The sequence below is a fragment of the Balaenoptera acutorostrata genome, chromosome 4, assembly GCF_949987535.1.
Source record: "Balaenoptera acutorostrata chromosome 4, mBalAcu1.1, whole genome shotgun sequence".
NCBI lineage: Eukaryota > Metazoa > Chordata > Mammalia > Artiodactyla > Balaenopteridae > Balaenoptera > Balaenoptera acutorostrata.
The window spans coordinates 69416313-69440524 of record NC_080067.1 but is presented as its reverse complement, the minus strand read 5'-3'; the positions used below and the strand labels follow the sequence as shown (position 1 = coordinate 69440524).

At 41.4% G+C, this 24212-nt stretch overlaps 1 protein-coding gene across 1 annotated transcript in view; it reads left to right on the top strand.

Annotated features, from left to right (window-relative positions):
• Positions 1–24212, top strand: part of ETV5 (ETS variant transcription factor 5) — a 56293-nt gene that overhangs the window by 20910 nt on the left and 11171 nt on the right. The window contains exons 6-9 of the mRNA XM_007195261.3: positions 6217–6346; positions 7241–7528; positions 17743–18002; positions 20069–20128. Of these exons, the coding sequence (XP_007195323.1) occupies positions 6217–6346; positions 7241–7528; positions 17743–18002; positions 20069–20128 (738 nt within the window). The remainder of the gene's footprint in view (positions 1–6216; positions 6347–7240; positions 7529–17742; positions 18003–20068; positions 20129–24212) is intronic.

Here is a 24212-nt window from a genome sequence, read left to right as displayed (position 1 = left end):
GAATCCACAGGCCTGTACTTGTGGGCAGGAAACAGATTTTGTCAGCAGAGGGAATTATTATTTCTCTTGAATGGACTAGTTTGTCTATTTTTTTTTTTCTATTTTGAAACAATTGGGTTATGTCTTTGAAAGACTGCTTCTACACCATCACAAAAGAAAGATTTCCTAAAGTTTGAGAAATCTTAGTATTAACTCAGTGATGCTATTTGACCAGGAGAGGGCTGTTTTTTTTTTAAATAGGAACAATTGAAATAACACATAGCAATCATAAGAGTACAGCTTGATAAATTTTCAAACTATACAAGCCTTTAGATCAAGACCTAGAACTTATCAAAATACAAGGAGACTCCATGTGCCCCCTGAATAGGCACCACCCCCAGACTCAGGAGTAACATCTATCCTGACTTTAAACACCATAGAGTAATTTTGTTTCCTTTTGAATGTTATTGTAAATGGGCTCATGTAGTGTCTGGCTTTTTTTGTAGTGTCTGGCTTTTATTTATGAGTCCGTGTTGTTAAGTGTGATTGTAATTTCTTCATTCTCATTTCTGTGTAGTATTGAAATTTTGTTTGGGATTACATTGAGCCTATACATAAATTTGGGAAGAATTGATATCTTTACAGTATCAACCTTCCAACCTATGAACATAATATATTCTTCCATTTATTGAGAGTTCTTTGATTTTCCTCATGTTTTTATAGTTTTCAGTTTAGATATCTTGCATGTCTTTTATTAGGTGTGTTCCTAGGTATTTGATGTTATCTGTTGCTATTGTAAATGTATTTTTTGAATGTCACGTTGTTTTAGTTACTGTGTATATAAATCGTTCTTTTTATGTACTGGCCTTGTAGCCAATGATCTTGGTAAATTAGCTTATTGATTATTATACTTTGTGGATTCTTTAATATTTTCTGTGTACCCAACCAGGCCATCTGTGAATAATGAGAGTTACATTTTTCTTTCTAATCTTTTTGCCTTCTATTCATTTTTCTTAACTTCCTGCATTGGCTAGGATCAGGCTTGATTTTTGATCACTGTGTCAGATAGAAAAATATTCCAAGGAGTTCCCTAGTAAGAAAAGCAACTGTGAAGTTAAGTTGGTTGATCTCTGAACATCGTATCTAAATTTTAGATGGTATTATGATGGTCTACAAAGCAGCACATTGTACTTTGTAATGCATGCCCACAGGTATGGACTTGTATCTTGTCAGCCAGCCACCCTTGTCTTTCCTACCCCTGACAAGCAGAGACTCTCATATATTTGTGTATGAATCCTTAACAGAGTTCTTATAGTCAAATAGGGGTCCAGACAGCTCACTCAAAGTGTTCTTGCCTCAGAGGTGGCATTAAGAGGGAATGTCAAGAAGCAGTTTCAGGAGGGGTGGGGCATTTGGGGTGTGAGATGGTATCCATGGCAACAGTGTGGCATCTGGCTGGTCAGTGACTGGCTGTAGAAGATGCCAGGCCTTCCAAAGTGCCTGCAGCTATCTGAATGAGAAGATTTTGATCAGCAGGATATAGAAGGGAGAATGAGATCTTCTAGATGGAATACTAGGATGGGAGGCAAAGACTGTAAGAAGTAGAGACCACTGGAGTCAAGAGATGTTAGTTGCCAGTAGGAGTGAGGCAGGGATCCTGGGTATTTTGGTGGCCTAGAGATGGGGAAGGTGTAAGCCCTTGAGTGGATTCAGGTGTATCAGGTGTGCCTCCAGCTGGCGAGTGCAGAGTAAACATGAGGACACAGACCCTGATAATTGGCAAATAGTATTCCTTCATCTTCTTCTCTGGTGTTGTCTTCTTTCTCGACCTCTTTCTGTATTTCTTTTAATCCCTTTTTGATTTAGTCTTTTTCTCTCAGATTCCCTCTGGGAAGCAATATGATGGAATGACTAACAACTGTTTAGGACAGTATCCTGATCACTTACAGCTATGAGACTGTGGCAGATTACTTACCTTTTGAGCCTTGATTTTCTCATCTCTAAAATGGAGACAGTGAAAGTAGCTTTCTCACTGGGTTGGGAAGATTGAATAAAATAATGTATATAAACAAACTGGCCAAAGCCAACGATAAGGGGTCTGTCTGGCTGCCTCTCTCTTGGTCTACCTGGTTCTTTTCCAGAGGTGTTAGTTCTTATCCATTATTCCTTTGTTCTAGAACACTTTCTCTAAACCAGATGTAATGTGGTATTTTTGTTGTTTTCATTGAAAAAAAGGTCTATGTCCTCTATTTTTTTTTAAAGGTTTTTTTTTTTTTAATTTTTATTTATTTTATTTTTATTTTTGGGTGTGTTGGGTCTTCGTTTCCGTGCGAGGGCTTTCTCCAGTTCCAGCGAGCGGGGTCCACTCTTAATCGCGGTGCGCGGGCCTCTCACCGTCGCAGCCTCTCTTGTTGCGGAGCACGGGCTCCAGACGCGCAGGCTCAGTAGTCGTGGCTCACGGGCCTAGCCTCTCCGCGGCATGCGGGATCCTCCCAGACCAGGGCTTGAACCCGTGTCCCCTGCACTGGCAGGCAGACTCCCAACCACTGCGCCACCAGGGAAGCCCTGTCCTCTATTTTTGATGTACAAAATGGGTGAGTGCAGTATCTCCCATTGCTGTCAATGTGGTAGATCACTGAAATGACAGTGGGGGGCTCTTGCCTCTTTTCCCCTCCAATATCAGAAGCTCCAAGACCTTGAGCAATTCCTTTAACTCCTCTGGGCCTCAGGGTCCTTATCTATAAATGTAAGGGCCTGAATTAAGTGGATCATGAGGCCCTAGTCCAACTCTAATTACATCTGTGGGAAGATGCTGAAAGTCAGACCTCTCACTAAATTATGCATGCCCTGAAGAAAGGACTGCCATGTCTGTTTTGTTTACCGTCATATCCCCAGCACCTTCAGGATGCCTGACCCATGGAAGATGTTCAATGAATGAATGATTGGATGAATGAATGAAAGAAATTTTTACAACAAGGAAGGTGGCCCACGTTTGCCAGGAATTGTTCTCAGGGCACTGTTGGCTTTATGGACTCATCTTCTATAACTGAGCTTAAACTCAAAGTTTCTAATTGTAGAAAATGTTTATCAACTCAAATAGTCAAGTAGCATCTCTTTTCAAACTTCCTAAGGAGTTCATGCTCCTCTTTTAATTGCAATTCATTGCCGTGCTTCATAGTCCTCAGTCTCTGTCATCGTTTAGTAAGTCGCCCATGCGAAGGTAAATACTCTGTTTTTGAAAGCACAGTGTATAATTACACAACATCATAGCACCATCTGCAAGGTGCTGTGCCAGTTTCTTAACTCCTGAAGGCAGCATCACCCACCTCATTTTACAAAGAGGGAACAGGCTGAAAGCAAGGAGCATTCCTTGGACTTCTAAGTTCCTGCTTAAAATACACGACTAGCTCTGACTAGTGCATACCACTGTCAGGCTCCTTCATACATCCTCTGGCCCAGCAGTCCCTTTGGAGACCGAGCCTTCGTCCTAACCCCTCACAGGGCCCCTACTGGCTTTCCTGTCCGTTATCTGTGAAACTTCCAATTCTCGTTCCTGCTCTGTACCACTCTCCTCTCTCTCCCTCCTTGGAATGGTTGATTCCTGAGGGAAAGAATATTTATGACTAACATCGTGTCTAGCCTTGAAGGGTAAATGTGGTCCCTACCTTCAAGGTTAAGAATTAATTGGAAATATAACCCATTCAATCACTTATTATCGTAGTTGATTCAGGCTGCTATAATACCACAGACTGGGGAGCTAACAAACAACAGAAATTTATTTCTCACTGTTCTGGAGGCTGGAAGTTTGAGATCATGATGCCAGCATGGTTGGGTGAGGGCTCCCCTCCAGGTCACAGACTTGTGTCCTCAGATAGCTGTGCCCTTGTGACCTAATCACCTCCCAAAAGCCCCTCCCCCTAATATCACATAGGGCATTAGGATTTCAACATATGAATTTTGGGGGTCACAAACATTCAGACCGTAGCACTCATCAGCTATTTCTTGAACTCCTCCTTTGGTTAGAGAACATAAGATTCCAGGTATAGGACAGTTTGGTGTGGTAGAAGATACCATACAATCAAGAGCCAAAATGGTGTAGTACACACTAAGAGTACTGTGTAGATTTGAGGGAATCAGGACATCCAATTAGCCAAAAGCTTAGATTCTCTTTCAAAATGGGTATATACTATTCCTGAAGACATTATGAAAGTTTGCTTTCTGGGAAACTTTGGTTTACCCTCTGGTGTTAGTCCTGTCAGCAGAGCTGGTAACTTTTATAACAATATTGTGAAAATGTCAAAACATTTCTAAAACCTGAAGTGAGAAAATTGAATAATGCTATAACTTGTTTACTCTCCAAACTTCGGTAAAACAGTGATTATAAATGATTTTCTTTAGATAAAGTCAGAAAAGTACTTTCCAGGACATGTAACTTCTGTTTACGCTGGGGCATCATCACCTTCCCTCATTATCGTGCCAAAACTTTTATGGCAGAAGACTGGTAAGAGGAGAAGCAGTGACACAGGGGCAGTGCCGAGAACCACCAGAGCATCCACTGCATTGGAGAAATGGTTTTCTGTGTCAAGTCGTCAATTCTCCCTTCTCGTTTACTAACAACATTCTAACAACAACAAGCTTAGCCATTTTCTGTGTCTGAATGTCTGAAAACATTTGATAGCAATTGAGGGTTGGCTGCCATGATGTCACCATCAAAAAATCACAAGAGAGACTCTAATGACTTCTAAATATAATCTGCCAGTTCTGAACTTATTTTGCATGTTCGGGAAAAGCAGTTGGCATTATGTAGGAAAGGAATAATGAAAACCTGCCCTTGCCAGTCAGTCCCTGGCAGGACTTTGCTTTATAAACTTGTCATCTGTGATCTAGTCTTCAGTCTCATTTGTTCACTTCTGAGTCCAGAATTCAGGGGTTGGAGGAGGCACCTGAGAAACCAGTTGGTGGGAAGATTGTTCAGTCTTACCAGACAGGAAAGGGATGATCCTTTAGCTAATTCTCCCTAATAGAATCACCAAGAAAACCAAGCTCCTGGAAGATGGCTTATAAGTAAAGACTGAGTGGAACAGAAAACTTTAGTGGGTCACCAGAGCACTAAGCTCTGTTAGCTATTTAATGAGAATTTGGATCCAGTGGAGAACAGCTGGCAGGAAAGCTTAACTCGTTCCCCTCCCTCTCCTTCCCAGATGCTGGACAGAGAGTAGCAATTCTAGCCCGTAGCTAGAAGAAAACCCTTACGACGCGGCATCTTTAGAGTTTGCCCTTCTACTTTGGGTAAAACGCCCTCTCTAAAATGAGTTAGTTCCTAGATACGGCAGAAAAGACAAAACTGGTTGGGTTTTGCCACTGCGTGTTAAGTCACCTTGGTTTGAAAAACTCTTACTCCTCCGCCCTCTCAGAATCACGTATGGAATGTGCAGTCGACTTCTAAACGTAAAGCAACAGCTCTGTATGCTGTCAATTTAGGAAAAGTAATTGGCAGCATCTGTGGAAGGCTTGGTTATGAGAGCCTGCCCTTCGTGGCCGGGTACTAGGACAGGCACGGAGCCGACACGAGCACAGAGGTTTCCAGGCCTCCTCCTGTATGCAGTTAACCTCCCCTCGGTTGTGGTTTGGTCCATCGTTGTAGTCCTTTGCTTTTAAAAATTTTGAAATGCCCCTAAAATTGAGTATTTCTTACTCAGAGCTAATATTTAGTTGCTTGAGGAAGGACTTTTCAAAATCATGTATTTTTTTAAAAGTCATATATTTAATTTGTATATATGCCTCTGTATTTTGCCACAGCAATTTTAAGCCTTTGATAAGCTAATGTGTAATGTCTACCAGTATATTTTTGGTGTTGTTTTGTCCTTTTCAGAAACAAAATTATTCTTATCTGCAATCCTTGGTATTCTATCACACCTGCATTTTTCTTAAAGATTTTTCATCACCTACAGGATCTTTAAGGGCCTCAGAGCTGCTAGGAAGCAGACCCAACACCAAAGAAGTTTGGTGAAAACAGACTTGGCTAATGTAAAGTGTCAGATGATGATTTCTGACTTTAAAGAACTTTTCATTGGTTTTAGATGGTAGGCTCTGTGTTAAGGGTTGGGCTTTCTCTGGCATGTGATTTGACACGAGTTCCAAGAACAATCAGCTAGTATAGGGTTTGCAGAAGGAAGCATTGTGCTCCCTGTTAATCAGCTGTCCTCTGTTCCTCCCTCATCCCTCTTCTGATTTTAGTGGTGCTTCATGCCCCACCTCCAGCCAAGATCAAACGGGAGCTGCACAGCCCCTCCTCTGAGCTGTCGTCCTGTAGCCATGAACAGGCTCTCGGTGCTAATTATGGAGAAAAGTGCCTCTACAACTATTGGTAAGTGGAGCCAGAGGAAGGCTGGCCTGGAAGTGGCCGGCACACTGATTGCTTTCAGTATTATTCAGCAGGTGCTCAGTGTAGCGCACCCCATCTTTCGTGGCAGTGTAATGATCCTCTAGGTGTAGCCAGTCCAAATGCGGCTTTGTCTGCACGTAAAATGCAAAACTGTTAAATCGGCTCTCCGGGGGTACTGAGTTCATGGGGTACTGAGCCCTCCTAAGGGAAAGAACCTTGAATGCTGGGATATTTGATCTGTGGCTTCGAGGGAGGGAATATATGCTTCTTCATGTCTATCATATGTTAATGTGAACTTTAAGCACCAAAGAAGTAATCTTCAAATCAGAATATATGAAAAAGTCCCCATGCTTGTGTCCTTTACTTAAGAATATCCAGGCCCCAGGAATGAAGCTTTAATTTTAAATCATTCTTTGCTCTGGAAGGTAAACACAGACCTGCCTGAAAGGGGGAGGAGAAGAGTTGTTAAGTGATGTTACAGGAGAAATTTATCTTCAATAAAGATTCTAATTCCTGGGAACCCTGGAATTCTTGGAGAGGGGGCCAGAAAACTCCTCCCAAGGCATACTTTCTCCCCTCATCTATCCACCCCTGCACACGCATACATGGAGAATTCTTTTAGAAACGGGGAAAAAGGAAACCGGAAGCAGAGGCTAAAATTATCTCTGAGAAGAATCACTAGAAGTGTTAAACAAGTCCCTGTGACGCAGTGTGTTTGTCACTTTTCAGAGGTACAAATATTCCCTCGGGGCTGCCAGCAATTTAACTATGTTAATGCTGTCATTTCCTGGCAACCGTGGGCTGCAAGCTGGACCTGGTGACCATGCTAATGGCTTCATTGCAGCTAAATGGTTCCTTCTCTTTTTCTGTTTACAGTGCCTATGATAGGAAGCCTCCCTCTGGGTTCAAGCCATTAACCCCTCCTACCACCCCACTGTCGCCTACCCATCAGAATTCCCTATTTCCCCCACCTCAGGCAACTCTGCCCACCTCGGCACATGCCCCTGCAGCTGGCCCAGTACCAGGTGTGGGCCCTACCCCCAGCCCTCATTCACTTCCAGAACCTGGACCACAGCAGCAAACCTTTGCGGTCCCCCGGCCGCCACATCAGCCCCTGCAGATGCCAAAGATGATGCCTGAAAGCCAGTATCCATCAGAACAGAGGTGGGTGCATATCTGGGCTTCCTTTACTGCCTCCTTCCCCCTCCCCTTTACCTCCCAGGGAGAGGGGAAGCAGTTAGTCATATTTACCAGGTACCTATAAAGTTCTCATTCCATTGAGACATCTTGTGAGGTAAGACTACTAATAATATGAATATGACCTGTTTATATATCACCCTGTACCTGAGGTACTGCACATGGGTTATAGACATTACGACATCCTTGTGAAGTAGGTAGGGGAGAGGTAGCTGGTACTCTCCCCATTGCAGAGGCAGAGGAAGAGGGGCCTGCTCAGGATGCACAGTCCATTGACCATGGCTGAGGGCAGGTTTCCTGGCTCCTCATTGGATGCTGCCTGCTAGAATTGCACTTTGGTTTATGCTACCCATAAATACTTTATTACCATTTTACTTACGTATTAGGAAAGATTGCTGAGTTATAGGAGGTATTATTACTCATTTGATTTTTAACACATTTTTACAGTAGGGGCTTACCCAAGGACCTTATTTATAATTTTTCACTTTTGAGATAGAGATCTTGACTTCACTCCAGGTAGTTCTACATTCTTAATAAGGAAATTGAGGCATCAGGAATAACTTGTCCAAAGTCATTCATTCTCAGAAAAACTAAAATGTAAAAGGAATCTACTCTGCAAACACCAAACTTAACCTCTTAGGTCCCAGCCTTCAAAGTCCATTATCTGCAGTATTCTAGAACTTTGGATGCTTGTCACCTTCCTTTATACAGGATATTCTGCGGACCTGTCTTTTTTTTATTTCAAGTCCCTCTGGGATGAGGAGATAACATAGCGGGTAGTTGTCTGTGGTTACCAAGGGCTGCCAGGTGGTGACTGTTGTTTGTCCTTTCTGTCTTTCTTGCTCTGCATAGGTGGGCGTGGGGGAGGAGGACAGGAGAGGAAGGATGTATGAGTGTTTCTTCCCCTGGCCTGGTCCAACCCAGATGCCTGCTGGTATTTAATTGGAGGTCACTTTCTTTATTTCTAGATGAAATGTAGAAAAGTAAGCACTCTTGTCTGGTTCCAATTCCCTTCCCCCTTTTCTGTGAAAGTCACCATAAAGAACTATATAACTTGTTTGGTTAGTGTTTATTCCCCTGCTGAAGCCAGGGGGCCACAAACGCCAATGATATACGGGGCCTGAGGGGAGAGTGCTGACTGGGGGCTGGCTCAGTGGTGGGCCTTGCTTTCCACAGGGAGCTCATCTGAAGGAGACAGCTACCACGAAGCTTTTGCTAGTTCTTGCCTTGTAATAATAGTCTTAATAGTTTTTCAAAATTTGGAAATTTGGATTTTTATGTAGAAATTCCAGGTTTGTTTGAGGTTTTTTTGTTTTGTTTTGTTTTAAGCTGGCAACTAATTCAAATTTAAAAGAGCAGTAACACTTTGCAGACTAAACAAAGCCTCTCTGTGGGCAGAATCACCCTCAGGCCTGCCAGCTTGTGAACTCGAGCCTGGATGCCATTTTTATTTCAATAATTTTTCTGGTTTTATGTTTTTAAACAGTATCTTTCTGATTTTCTGCAGGGATTATTAATTGAAGAGGAGGGTTGGGGTGGGGTATATGTTTGGTATTTGAAATAATTAGCAAACTTTATATTTATTACACCATACAGAAAGGAAAATTACTTTGTGTTCAGTCTGTTTTATTCCTATTTCCTCCCAATCTCTGTTTCTTATCCAGGGGACTGTGTAAACAGATGATGTCAATGGCTAACTACACTGGGGGAGAAATCCCCTAGTTCTGCTGTGGTTATTCATCCCCTTGCAGCCCTGGCAGACAGGGAGCCTTAGTCTCAGTGATGAAGTAGGTTTGCCTCCTCCCAAAAGGAGGACATTTGATCCCTGAGATTTGAGTGTCTGTCCTCAGGTGTCCAAAGGCAGGAGCCAGAAAGTAGGTATTTCTTTTGGGGGGTGATTCCTCCCTGAAATCTGCTTGTCCGCCTTGCACTCACTTCCCCTTCCCCTCTGCCTTTAGGAATGGTGGGTCTGAAATAAAAAGACCTCACACACACGGAAGTGATAGAGATCCTTGAGAAAATTGGGGTGAAGGGCAGGCGCCTAGAGAGGTAAAATACAAGCAAGACTGGGTGCTTAGGCTTCTACCCCAGACCACTGTAGTCGCCAAGCTGAGGGTACACAGGAGTCCCCGTGGGGGGCTATTAATAATGCAGATTTCTTGCTCTACCCCAGAGATGGAGTTGTGGTTTTGGGGCAGGACCTGGAAATATTATTGTCACACTTTGGGACATCATGGTGCCACCCTCTCTTCTACCCCCCACGCCTACTCCAACTCATCTTTTTTTTCTTTTTAAGCAGCAAATACCCAATACTCTGAATTTTGTTCTTATTGCCCTTGTCTGTTATTAATGAGATTTGATATCTGTGTGATGCAGAATACATCAAAAACATGACAATTGATTTTGCTTGTAGATACTGGATAGCGTGCAGAAAATGAGACAAACTAAAATCCCTAGTCTGATTTTGTAAAAGTAATAGGAATTGTAGTCATGTATGATTACAAGCTTAATAATTACATATTCAATAACTTATACCTGCCTGACAGTGGGGCAGATTAGTTTGTAACTGTAGCTTGTTCTTTGCTGACTTTTAAATTAGAGGGAATATCGCTTCAAAACTAACCCCATAACAAAAATGTGATATTTTGCAGGATAGAAGGAAATATAGTCTTATTTGAGCTTTTTTTTTTTTTTTTTAAACAGCTCTGTAACCAAGACAGAGTAAAAAAACAAAAACCCCATTTTACAGATAAGGAAAAAAAAATCAGACCTCAGAGCATCTAAAGGACTTCCTAAAGGTCGCATAGCCAAATACAGGGTCCTACACTTAGAAGCCAAAACATTAACATATAAGTACACCATTTTGGTTATGCTTGCAGGAGGAAGGTTGCTAACAATCTACTGAAAGCTGAGTAAGGGACCTTGAGAAATCCATTTCGACCTTGAATTTTATCTATCTCTTTATCTCCTAAACTACCAGAACTTTATCCATCTCTTAAACTACAAAATCCTACTTATTTCCCACATCACTTATCTAAGCCCACGTTGTAACACCTATATTTTCTGTTTTGCTCACAGAGTGCCTTATTTCTTCAGTTGACTAGAGCAAACTCTTTGAGGTTTAAAAATCATGACTTAGACCCCTTTCTTTAGACCACATTTAGCTCAGTATCTTGTCTTCAATGTTTATTGATAGCGATTGTTTGCTAAGATTATACTTTAAACAAGTAAAATATAATCCAGTCAAGAGTACATTCTTTTTTTTTTTTTTTCAAACGTCTTTATTGAAAGAGTACATTCTTAATGTTTTGTATAATCTTAGTATATAATTCTTTACAACTCAAAAATTCATTTTTAGAAGATAAATACTCTGTTTGAAAGCCGTGATTTATGTTCGTTATTTCCTCCCCTCAAGGAGGAGAAAAAAAAAAAAAATGCAATTTGGCATGTTCAGGCATGTTCCATTTATCCTTAAAGAGCAGCTGCTCCTTGAGAAGGAGGAGTGCTTCTCATGCAGCTTTTCCACTCTCACAGGAGTTTTCACTGTGCTGTTTACGATGTTTACATGTGCTGGGTGGAGGAACTTAGAAAACATTCCTATGTTATGCCCATAGTCCTGGCCAGATATGTTTTCATCTTTACTATTCCATTTGTCATCCATCTCAAGTTGAGTCCCCACAATTCAACTGAAGAGACTCCAGTAAGAAAAGCATCATCTAAGAATTTTGGAATACACTGCTGTCGCACTTACATGGCATCAAGAAGCAAAAACTCAAGAAAAGACAAAATTTAAGGAGATACCCCTGGTGGTGGAAAAATCCTCTGCTTCTTGATGCTTCCTAAGGGCATCAGTATCGCAATAGGCTATCACACTGAAATCGATAGTCAGAACCGAGTCCCCAGAGTCATCAAGAAAGGGTCTGTTGTGTGCCACACAATCTAAAGGAGTGAATGGCCTGATTGAGAAGGTTCCCTCAGTGGTTATGATCGAAACTTCAGAGCTTAAAGGATGAGCCTACGTTTTCTAGAATTGTGATTTAATAGAAAACTATTTATTCCCTAAAGATGCTAGATTAAGAGATGTAATATATGCAAGTTTTTCTCTTGCTTCTACTTCCTCTCTTAAAGTCCATCCCTAATAAATGGCTATTCATTTTTGTCCTTCATATTTCGTAGTTTTTAGAGAGGGAAGAACTTGACAGTGAGTCACACTTGTAGCCTGTCTGACACATGCCTCTCCACGCACTCCTGTTAACAGCGTGTTATGTGTGGCAGCGCAAATTCGCTTTAGGATCCAAAACTGAGTTTCATAGATGCTTAATGGAACCTTCTTTGACAGACTGAATAATGTACTTCTAATGGTTCAAGTATGGGGTTTTTTTTGGTTCTGAATCTTAAAAGGGCTTGTTTTCTGCATTTCCCCATGTTTACTATAGGTTTTTTTGGGGGGGTGGGGGGTTGTTTTTGGGTTTTTTAAATTTTTTTTACGTTTTATCAAGCTAAAGGAAATTTCCTTCTTTCCCTAGTGTACTGACATTTTTTAATATGACTACATACTGAGTCTTATCAAACACTTTTTCTGCCTCTATTGAGAGGATCAAACAAATTTTCTCCTTTAATTTTTCAACGTTATGAATTACATTGAGTTATATGAAGCCAACCTCATATACTTGTGATAAGGCAAAATTATTTGTTATGTATTGTCATTTATACATTGCTGGGCTAGGTTTTCCAATATATATTTAGGACTTCTGCATTTGTATTTATGATTAAGAATAATGTATACTTTCTCTTTCTTATATTGTCCTTGTTGGGTTTTAGCATTGAGGTTATACTCACCAAATGAGTAGAGGGTATTCTCCTTTCTACACATTCCAGAATAGCTTGGGTGAATTTGGGGTTTTTCATTCCTTGAATTTTTGGAAGAATTTACCAGTAAAACCATTTGGGCCTGATGTTTTCTTTGTGGGAAGATTTTTTAATTACTGGTTGCTTCAGTGTCTTCACCTTTTATGGTCTTGCTCTGGGGATTCCTATTTAATTGAGTGAATTTAATAAATTATTTTTCTAGGAATTTTTCTGTTTTACGAGTTTTAAAATTAATTGGCATAAAGCTGTTCGTAATGTCCTTTTAACAACCTCTATAGCATCTGTTTATCCATTTTTCATTTTTGATGCTATTTATCTAGACCTTCTTAGTCTTAGCAGATTATATCACTCATCTTTTCAACAAATCAACTCTGGCTTTGCTCATTCTTTCTATTGGATGTTTTCTATTTCATTGATTTCTGCTCCTACTAAAATGTTTTACTCTATTTTCTTTGCTTATTCTGTTCTTTCTAACTTCTTTGGTTGGATGATTTGCTCATTAATTTTTTTAGCTTTCTTTCTTTATACTGTAACCATATAACCAAATAAAATTTCTCCTAAGGCTGGGGTGACCAAACATTCAGTTTTTCCTGGGTCACTTATGGTTTATGAAAGTAATTGCTAATAGCTTGCCTTTTCACTCCCCAAAATATCATGGCTGGGACAATCAGTTATTTGATCTCCCTTCCCAAGTCCTGCTTTAGCTGTATCCCACAGGTTCTGATTTGTGGTATTTAAAAAATTCAGTTCCAAGTGTTTTCTATTATTTCTTCAATCCTGGAGTTCTTAAAATATATATTTCTTGATTTCCAAACATATGGGAGTTTTCTAGCTGCCTGGACTATATGACTGTTATTTAAATGTCATCAAGAGGGTATTTAAAAACAATTATAGAAACAATTGTACAAATAGTATAGGCCAATGACTCTGGAGTTGGACAGACTAAGAGCCTGAGATTGAATCCCAGCTCTGCTACTTCCTATCTAAGAATTTTGGAATACACTGCTCTCTCACTTACGTCTCTCCTATCTGTGTGACCTCAGGCAGGCATTTAACTTTTCTAAACTTTGGTTTCTTCATCTGCAAATGGGAGAATACTAGCTCATTGGGTGAATTAGATGAAGTCACATTGGCACAGGGAAAGTACTCAATGTTTCCATGACAATTTTATTTCAAAAATCACTTTTATGTTCTATAAAGAAAACTATCCTAAAGGAATCTTCCTTAAATGATGTAGATACTACAACAGAAACTTTAGTTGGTTCACTGTTTAATGTTAAGTTTTAAAAATGTAAAGCTCCCTGTATCCCTAAATCTTTTCGTCATTAGACTTACTAATGTTGTACATGTAAAACTAATACTTTCACCATCTAATCTCCTGGTAACATCTTGTATTTACATCACCTTTTTTCTTCCATATTAGATCATGAGAAATCAGACAAATATCTAGGCCTTTAAAGGACATATTTTGTTCCTCATCTCTTTATGTTTTACCATAGTTTAGATAGGCCAATTTGAGTTTAAGCCAATTTGAGTTTAAGCAATGCCAACAGGGCTCACAGAGTCCTGAGAGCTGTTTCAGAGTTCTTTGGGCTTTTTAGGGACAATGTGTGGGTTTTGTTTTGCAGCAGTGCCTGGCTCTTGGTATATGTCAGGAAAATCAATATTATGTGAAGTTAGGTGGTATGTTACCACCCGGAATGAAAGTCAGCATTCTCTTTCTGAGACAGGAGACTGACTAGGCAGCTAGGAGACTCTTATTTTGTGTGGAGGAAAGTCTTCTCCCAGCTCCTTAAGATCTTCCCTTACATTTGAATACCTTCTGAATTTAGCTTACTGTGCGGGTCAGGGTGGCATGGGGAGTTGATGGTGACATTTGAAGGTAACATAAAATCAAGAACTCAGCAGCGTGCTGGGCCCTGTCTCACACAGTATCTTATGTAATCTTTACGACAGATCTTTGGGACAAGTAACCGGACTGTCCTTATTTTCCTGATGAGGAAACTGAGGCTCAGAGCATTTACGTAACTAACCCAAGGTCACACAGCTAGTAAGGGGTAGAGATTGGATTTCAGCCCAGTGTGTTCTGACTTCGCAGCCAGAGCCTCTTACCCAGCTATGCTGCTTCTCTATTTTCTATCTTCTCTTAGCTTTAACGGAAATATTAAGTACGTGGTGGTGGTTTCTTAGCCAATTTTCTGTATCATCTCTCGGCTAGCCTCTGAACTGTCACTCTACTTCACCTGGCACCCATAGCCTGCCACTGTGTAGCCTTCGTTGAATCCACACTTTTCTCCTTTTTTCTCTAAGGATTGTGTTTACTCTATGTGTTGGCAGCAGAAACCGAAAAGGAAATGCAGAAAAAGCATCTAACGGTTTTCATAATGTAAACCAAATGTTGGTAGCGTGGGTGAGCTCTTGGGAGGAAAGGCGCTATATAAATCTGACAAATAAATAAATAACTGATTCTTTAAATAAACTGGCACTGAAAAAAGCCTTAATCTGTAACCTATTGAATTTAGGCTTGCTCAGTAGTCAGAAGTCTCCTTTTGCTCACCAACTGTGAGCTCACTATGGCCTGAAATCTGTTGGGATCACGGGGTGAGGGGGTGGTGGAAGGGGGGAGTGGTTATCAGGAGGAAGAAGAGGTCTGTTAGGAACCAAGCCACCCCTCCACTGAAAATGATTGCCTGCCTCAGTAAACAAGAGGCATCTCTGTCATAGCTGTGCTATGTATACAGCACATTCTTAGATACTTCAGAAGGATTGCAGAAAGGGGAAGGGGGTTCAAATGAAGGTCAGTGAGTAAAGTTCACAGAATGTATTTAAGGACAAGAACTGAATCACTTTACTAATCTCTGCAAATAAAAGCCATTATCGGCAGCAAGCTCTGAGAGAATCTTTCTTCCAAATATGTTGGTTTTGTGACCTACCCTTAAGCTCCCCTTTGCCACCCCCGCTCCCTCAAAACAAACTAGGACAAAACAATCCCAGTTATAGAATCTGTTCTGCAGATCCCAGGCCTGTAAGCTTCATGCATCCTTAAAGTTATGCTGGGGGGAGGGGATGAGGGTTGCTGGCTGGTGCCCACCTGGAAGTACCTTTTCCTGAGGGGGCCATAGCAGGCCAACTCTAGAGTTTCATTCTGGAAAGTGAGAAGATGAGCGCTGAGCGGAAGTGCAGTGATTGGGCCTGCCAGCTGCACAGGCTCTGGTTACAGAACTGAGCGGTTCGGTGCTGTCTCAGAGCCATCGAGGAAGTGATTTGTGGAGGTTACTTTGGAAGGTGCTAGGAAGGTTGCAGAGCGGGGGAGGGAGAGAACATGGACAGTGGGTGCCCTCGTTACTGTTCCTGCTAGCATAAACTTTGGGTACTTTATTTTAAAAAGCCCTAAAGAGTATCTTCACTTTTTTTTCTGCCCACTTCTTCAGAATTTGCGTTAAAAAAAAAAATCAGGTGCAGCATGCTCCTGGTGCCTGTATTCTAAATGTCAAGCCTAAAGCCAAGTTTCAGATTTACACTTCAAAGACCACAGAAGGGTTTCCTTAAATAACAGCAACCTTGAAAATTGCGCTCCTGGTGACAATCCACTGTAATACATTCAGTGCCCACTGAACCTTACAGAGTGCATAAAGCTTGTTTAAATAATTAGCCAGGCAGATTCTGATGCTTTTGGTGTCTGGGATAAAAGGATAAATATATATAAAATAGTTTGGTGATCTTCATGTTATAAAATGGTCTTGTGGTGCTGCTTTTAGTAAGATAGTAAAGACTCACAAAGTGAGAGCCAGGCTATACCCTGATCTAAACAGTGTTTTATCTGCACACAAATCTCTTCAGTTTAAGATTTTAAGTCTTGATGTTCTAGAAATCTATTGGCCACCTGTTGTCACAGATTGATTCAGATCAAATTCAAATTATTTGATTAAAACTATCAATAGGATCAAACTAAAAGTAGAGAGTAAGACCTTAATATTATAGGGTTACATTGTTGACTTTTAAAACTTACTTTTTTTGATTACTAATGAAGTTAAACTTTTTGTCTATGACCATTTGCATCCCTTCTTTAGTGATTTCCCCATTTATGTTCTTTACCCATTTTTTCTGTTGGCGTGTCCATCTTTTATTGATTTTTTAAAAGCTCTTTATATCAACAGTATTAACATTACTGTATCTGTTAGAGATTTTTCCTCAGTTTGTTTAATTTGGGGCCTTGTTTCTGGTATTTTCTGACTATTATAGATTTTTTCCCCCAGTTTATTGTTTTCCTTTAGGTTTCTGGTGTTTATTGACTTACAGAAATTTATACAAGGAGATATATCCATATTTATCTTCATGATTTTTGCTGTTGGTATGATGTATTGAAAGGTTTTTCCTCACTCCAAGATATGTTTTCATATATATCTACTATCGTGGTTTCACATCGAAATCTTTATATAAAAATTTTGGCATGTGGTATAAAACAGGGATCTTTTTCCCCTCTTATTTGAAATGCTAACCTTAACAAGTAGCATATTCTGGAATATGCTTGACAGTTTGTGACTTCTCGTTGGATTCCTTTGACATGCCTATCTTTCATTCTTTGTATTCCTATTATTGTGGCTTTATAATATTTGTCAATCTAATAGATCATTATTTCTTTATTAATCTTTTAAAGTTTAGAATCATTTTGTCAAGTTGGTTGGGAAGGAATTGCTTTTACAGAATAATTTTCAGTGAGTGAACACCTTCCAAGTCCTAAATATTTTCTTTCATTAGATCTGTTGCTTAGAAAATAGTTTTAAGATTTTATTCTTGTATAGCCTACACATTTCCTGATTATTCCTAGGGATTTTATGGCTTTGATTGCTATTACATGTAGGCTTTTTTTTTTTTTAACTACGTTTTCTAACTGGTTAACTTCTGGTTAAATACTCCTCTGTCTTTAAAAATTAATTCTGTCTACAGGTTAGAGAATGCATGAACGAGTAAACAAGCATAACATGTGATATTTGCAAATAATTGGTTTTATATATTCAGATACGTAATCTGGCCCAACTATACACAGACTGTGCATGAAATTAAAATGCATGGAAAATAAGATGCTACCATGTCATTGTTTTATTTATTTATTTTTTTGGCCAGTCCCTGACTCAGGAGGTTTGAAATGTGCGATATAATTTTGGGAAGAGTCTAAGATGTCCAGAAATAAGCATTAATAAGTACTTTGCAAATAATTCCATTAATCTGGACTTCTAATCCTCAATGCTAAATCATAGAAGGTATTCATCTTGTTCTTACTTAACAATGTAACTACTACTTTCTTCTTGCAGATTTCAGAGACAACTGTCTGAACCCTGCCACCCCTTCCCTCCTCAGTCAGGAGTTCCTGGAGATAATCGCCCCAATTACCACCGGCAAATGTCAGAACCTATCGTCCCTGCACCTCCCCCACCCCCTCAGGGATTCAAACAAGAATACCATGACCCACTCTATGAACATGGGGTCCCAGGCATGCCGGGCCCCCCAGCACATGGATTCCAGTCACCAATGGGAATCAAGCAGGAGCCCCGGGATTACTGCGTTGATTCAGGTAAGCATAAAATCATGCCGTTCCTTTCTTCAGTCTCTCATTCATCTGTCAGGTTATCACTGACTGTCTTCTATGTGCAGGGCTTTGGGGAGTAGTTTTATAAAATTTGCCCTCAAAGAACTTAGGAGCTAGTAAAGCAAACATGTCTATGCATAACTGAATACAAAACAAAACAGAAAAGCCATGCAAATGGTAGGAAGAGCAGTAGGCAGTCAGAAGTGGTCACAGTACATCTGAGTCCGAGCCTGAAGATTGCCGCCATCCAGTCTTGGTGATGTCCTTTCTTAAGACCGGTTACCTTTTGAGTCACTGGACACAGGGGATATTATTTCTGCATTTTAGTCCTGCCTCTAGTTTTGTGGCTTTCTTTTTGAATACAGTGACCCATTAAACTCCCAATACAAATATAAGAGAGTCCACATGCAGGATGGGATTCTTTCTATTCTTGAAATGAGTGGTGTTCTGAGAAATTGCCTGGTCTGTCATGGCTGTATAGGGTGCTGGGTACGCCATGGAAAAGTTTGTCCTGTTGGTTGCTTCATAGGAGTCGCTGCTCTGTTGCAGTACTTTCATCTGGGAAAATTCCTGTGTCCTTCAGCTGTTGCCAGTGTACACAGGGAGAGGTATAACATGTTAGAACACCTATGGTTTGCTTTTGGGTTACCTCTTCTCTAGAAACTTAAACGTAAAGAAGTTTAAGCTGTCCTTGGGAGTCCTCTCCACCCTCACCCGAACACTCATTCACTGACTACATATCTTATAGGCCAGGCTTATTAAATGAGATCATTATGGGAAAGGAGAGTGGGAATTTTGCAGCTTGCACATTTAGAAACTCTTTCCTCTTCTTCATTTCCCCTTATTTTAAAAATGACACTTTTTTGCTCCTTTTTTGTTTTTTGCAGTTGGTGCTAAAGGAATTTGAGGGTGGTGGGTCAGTTATCAACCTTTCCTGTGCGTGCTTTCCTTGAAGGCCCTGGGGAGGGGGTGGGGCAGTATGTACTCAATGGCTTTTGCAAATGGAATAGGATATAGAATTTTCTCTTGGTCTTCTGAGATAATACATAGATTGCTCAATTCAGGCAGAAATTGATTATGGAAAAGGCTGGGGAGGTAGGCAGAAGGGAGACATCTGTTGCTTTATGATGGAAAAATTACCAAGTATAGGTATCGATAGGTTATAAAATGTCCACTGGCATTCCTCCTGAAGGCTTTGATGTATTTTTCTCAGGAGCAGGCATGACCAGCAGCATTTTTCCTTTGGGACTGACATTTCCATCGGTCCTATGAGTCTTTCTCCCCATCCCACTCCCTTAAAGCAAGACACCCAGCAGATGTTACCGTATCTACAATGCTTTGATCTGAGAGGTGTTCCCAGGGTGAAGCCTCATCCCACATGGGCACAGCTCAGCTCACTGTCTTTTGTCTCGATGGACACCTTGATAACATGGTGTCTGAAGAAGAGATCGCTTCAGCATGGGTTCCATTCTAACAGTAACAATGTGGTAGAAATGTGCTTGCCAAGCTGCAGTTCCTCACTCCTGCCCATTCTTATCCTCGCTTCATCACTTCCAATCCCCTCATCTCTTTGACCTAAAAATACCCTCACTTCTTGGAGCAGAAATGGATATGACCGTCAGCACTAAAGGGGAGCAAACTGGGAAAGCTCTAAAGTGACCTTCCTGCCCCTCCAAACCCCAAAGCCCCTGAGTCAGTACAGGCAGAAGGCCAAGTTGGCCTGTTGATAGCCAGTTTCTTTTTCTGCCATTAACTCTCTCACGAGGTTCGACGTTAACTAGTTTCTAAAATGAGCAAGTTACGGGAGTGAGTATTTTTTCCTCCCAGTTCTCTTGATTGCGAGCCGAGTCCTCCCTGTTCAGATGGTGGGTTATAGTGTTTCCCACGCTGCTTACTAGAGTGGTACCTCTTTTCCAAGACAAGGCCAAAAAGACATGACCTTGGAGCAGGAGAAGGTTTAGGGGCTTTCCCGCAGTGCTGCAGTTGGACCGATGTGCTGATTCAGCTGCAGAGACTATTGACAGGAGTGTGTGTGTCTGTTTCTCTTTCAGAAGTGCCTAACTGCCAGTCGTCCTACATGAGAGGGGGCTACTTCTCCAGTAGCCATGAAGGTAAGTAGCTCGTTAAAAAATAATAATATTCAAGGAAGCTTAAAGTTGCTCAGTTTCCAGTCTAAGATTTGAGATCATAGTTTAAACCTTTCTTAGCTTGTGAACACGAGAGTTCACTTATCGTGATCCCCAGTTATCTTGCACACAGAGGGCTGCCATCCTTTTCCACAGTAATGACCCTAACTTTTACGAGGAAAACACGAACCGTCTGGTTTCCACCCTTCCATACGAGGAGGTTATGTATATGTAGCTGTAGATAACACTATCACCTAAACTGGCACTTAGGAACTACGTCACGGCTTGAGATGGTACCTTCAAGAGTTCTCTTCTGAACGCTGAAACAGGGAAGGATTTCTCTCTTAGAACACGTTCCCCAGAAGTATGTCCTGTTTTCTGTCCTATACGTCTCTCCGTAAATACCTAGAGCGGTGTGATTCCCCAAACCTACAGCATCAGTCAGCTTCACCTGGGACTTGTTAGAAAAGCAGATTCTCAGGACCCACCCCAGACCTGCTGAATCAGAGTCTCCAGGGGAGGGGCCCAGCGCTGTGTTCCAACAAGCCCTCCAGGCGATCGTGATGCACACTCACATGAGAACTACTGCAGAGTCGTGAGGCTCAGCTTTGGCTGCACGTTAGAATCCCCTGGGGAACTGTTAAAACTTCTGGTGTCCAGGCTTCACCCAGAGCAATTAAATCAGAAATTCTCAGGTTAGGGCTCAGGCGTTAGTAGTTTGTAAAGCTTCCTGGGTGATTCTCATGTGTCCCAGGGTGACAACCACTGTTCTAGAGTTTTAGAGAAAGTTTGAAAGACCCGGTAAAATAGCACTGTGAAGCATTGGCTGGTTATTGTGAGTGATTGGTTCACAAGAGTGGTCTCTATGGGTGGCTACCTCCCACTGACTTGGTTAGAGGAGAGACCCAGTGTGGCTGCCACGGGCACCCGGGTATATTCCGAGTGAGTGTCCAGCCCTTGGAAGGAAGGGCTGTCTACTGGACCTCTGGCCATGATCGGCACAGCTGTGTGGGGCTCTCTTCCAGGTTCCCAAATGTTTCTACAGCAGCAAGTGATGTCTGCAGCAGGCGAACTAGAAGGGAGTGAGGGAAGAGAGGGAGGAAAACACTTTGCATGATTACAACATTTAGAAAGGAGCATGCTCTTAAAGGAAATATTTTTAGTAAGGCATCGGGCTGCTTACTACACACAGAATATCCGCGAGCTTGTGTTTTTCCCCCACTTCTTCCCTGACCCCATACACATTGAAGAAATTAGTTTCAAAGAGATCTGCATTCTTAGTTGCTCTCAATTACCCTGACATGGTTTTTCTCTCCTCCTTATACGGGCTTGACCACAGATGCCCGTGAAATAGTGAGACAAGTGTTTCTGATTGGCATCTGTGATTACTAAGACAGCCATCCTGCCTTAGCGTTCACCTGGAATCTTTGCATACTGTTTTGAATCTTTCATTTCCACTTTGTCCCTCAAACAGGTTCTTCCTTCCTGCCACCTTTATTTGAGTGATTAGATGGTTGTGGCCACAACTGATGTAACTGCTGTGCAAATTCAACTGACTTAAATTTCACTTAAACCAACAGCATCTTCCAGATGTTTTAGAGAACCACATGTGGCAATGACTAGAAACCACAAAGTACACCAAAACGATACTCATGGGCAGGGCTTCATCTGATTAGTTTGAAAAACCAAACCTAGAATTTAATCTAGATTTACATTTTTTCCCTATATACTGTGAACTGTGAATGTATTTTCTTTACCTTAGAGGAAGAAAAGCTCTAAAAATAACGTGGCAATTTTGACAGGTGTGTAAACTTTGTAGTTTATTTATAATGACTTTATAATAAGGCTGTTAAAACATCACTGGAATAGCAAAATCCATGTGGAAAGTCAGGAAATACATAGCTTCCTGGTAGCCAAGGCAAAAAGCATGAAGCATGATGGATTATGTAATTCTTGTTAATATAAAGTATAATCGTTTGTCATAAGTCAGTTTCCTAGTACCAAATTGGAAAATAAATTATAGGAGTCCCTGAGTCCCTAACTTAAAAGTTAGTATTGCATTCTTAAATCTTTTAATGGAAACTATAGATTCCCTCATATTTATTCAAATGTTTATTGAGCACTTATGTACCAGGTGCTATAAGGAGGCTAAGATATTCAGGATATGGTCCTTATCCTAAAGGAATTTAGAATCCATGACAGAATGTAAGATAAAGCTCTCACATTATCCAGTTAATCTCTTAATAGCACTTATCACAATGTACAAGTACTTACTGTCTTAATTTCTTATAACTATCATGTATTGCACACTTATGTACCAGGAGCTATTGTTAGCTCTCTACTGTAAAGATAAATCGGTCAATGGAACAGAATATGTATCAAGTCATTAAATTCTCACAAGCCTATAAGGTGGGAATTATTATCTTCCCCAGTCTTCAGATGAGGAAATTAACTTGAGAGAAATTAATTAACTTGTTCAAGGTCACACAGTTAACCTAGGTCTATCAGTCTGGCTCCAGGGCCCACCTCTTCACACTACACCATGTCTCTTTTTTCCCTACTTTGTTGTCTGTCTCCACCAGTTGGGATGCAAGCTCCACGAGAGCAAGCACCGTCTGTATTCTTCTATCTACCCCCTTCTAGCACAGTGCCCGGCATAAATATTTATTGGATTAAATACTAAATAAAATATACTTCCTTTGTAGTCAAGCAGAGGAATAATGCTTGGGGCTGAGGAAACAAAAATGAATAATACAGAACCTTAAAACAGTCTGTTTCCTCCAGGTTGGGCAGTGTTTTCCCAACCCCAGGCCTCTTTAAAATTGTGCTGATCCCGCCAAGAAGAACTTGACCCGGGCTGATTGTGAAGAAAAAGAACAGATTCTTTCTTGGCACCTTTACCCAAGGATTTTTTTTTTTTTTTTAATTTTATTTATTTATTTATTTATGGCTGTGTTGGGTCTTCGTTTCTCTGCGAGGGCTTTCTCTAGTTGTGGCAAGTGGGGGCCACTCTTCATCGCGGTGCGCGGGCCTCTCACTATCGCGGCCTCTCTTGTTGCGGAGCACAGGCTCCAGACGCGCAGGCTCAGCAATTGTGGCTCACGGGCTTAGTCGCTCCGCGGCATGTGGGATCTTCCCAGACCAGGGCTCGAACCCGTGTCCCCTGCATTGGCAGGCAGATTCTCAACCACTGCGCCACCAGGGAAGCCCTACCCAAGGATTTTAAGTCAGAGCAAATCCCTCTCAAAATCGAATGCTAGCCCTTCACTGCAGAGCCCTTCACTCCTCTGCCCTCCCCCTACCGCGTACCTGACACTCATACGCCTGGACCCCACGCCGGAGAACCAAGCACAGGGAGCACCACTGAGCAGACGGGAGCTCCTGGCGCTTCCTCTTGAGCAGTGTGCGGGCAGAGGGGAGTACGCTGGAGCACTCGCCCCCTGAAACAGGCTGGACCACAGGCAAGGGTGTGGTCCCATCACGCCTGTCTACTAACTGGCTTTGGCTTGAGCTGCTGGCCTTGTCAGGGTGCCTGGTGACCTGGTGGTCAGCGTTGAATGCATACTAAGGGTTGGTGGGTTTAGAATGCCAGGCCATCCTTCTCCTTGACACCTTCCACTTTTTGCCCTGCCTGCCTTTCATTTCCACTTACATGTGTTGTTGGACCCAGTCAGTTCCCCTTTGTTTTCTTGTCTATACAATGAATAAGTTTTATTGACAGCAAGTCTCTTCAGATTCCTTCCACAGTGTCTGGAGGTGATAATACCTCCAACTTGTCTTTAAAATTATTGCTTGTCACAATCCTCCACAGGCCCAAGTCTTCACTCATTTGGCATTGTTCCCTACCCTCCAAGCTTTCTCGTAATTGAATGAGATGTGTGGGCAGCCTGGACGAGCAGTAAGAAAGGTTGAAATTAACATTTGCTAAAAGGAACACGGCGAGACCACGTATAGATCAACCAGATCCACCCAGTAAGGCCAACTGACATAGATGAGATGTCTTTTCAGATACAAAGGCTTAGTCACGGCCACGCTGATCCATGCAGACCTCGTAAGCAAGATGCGAAGG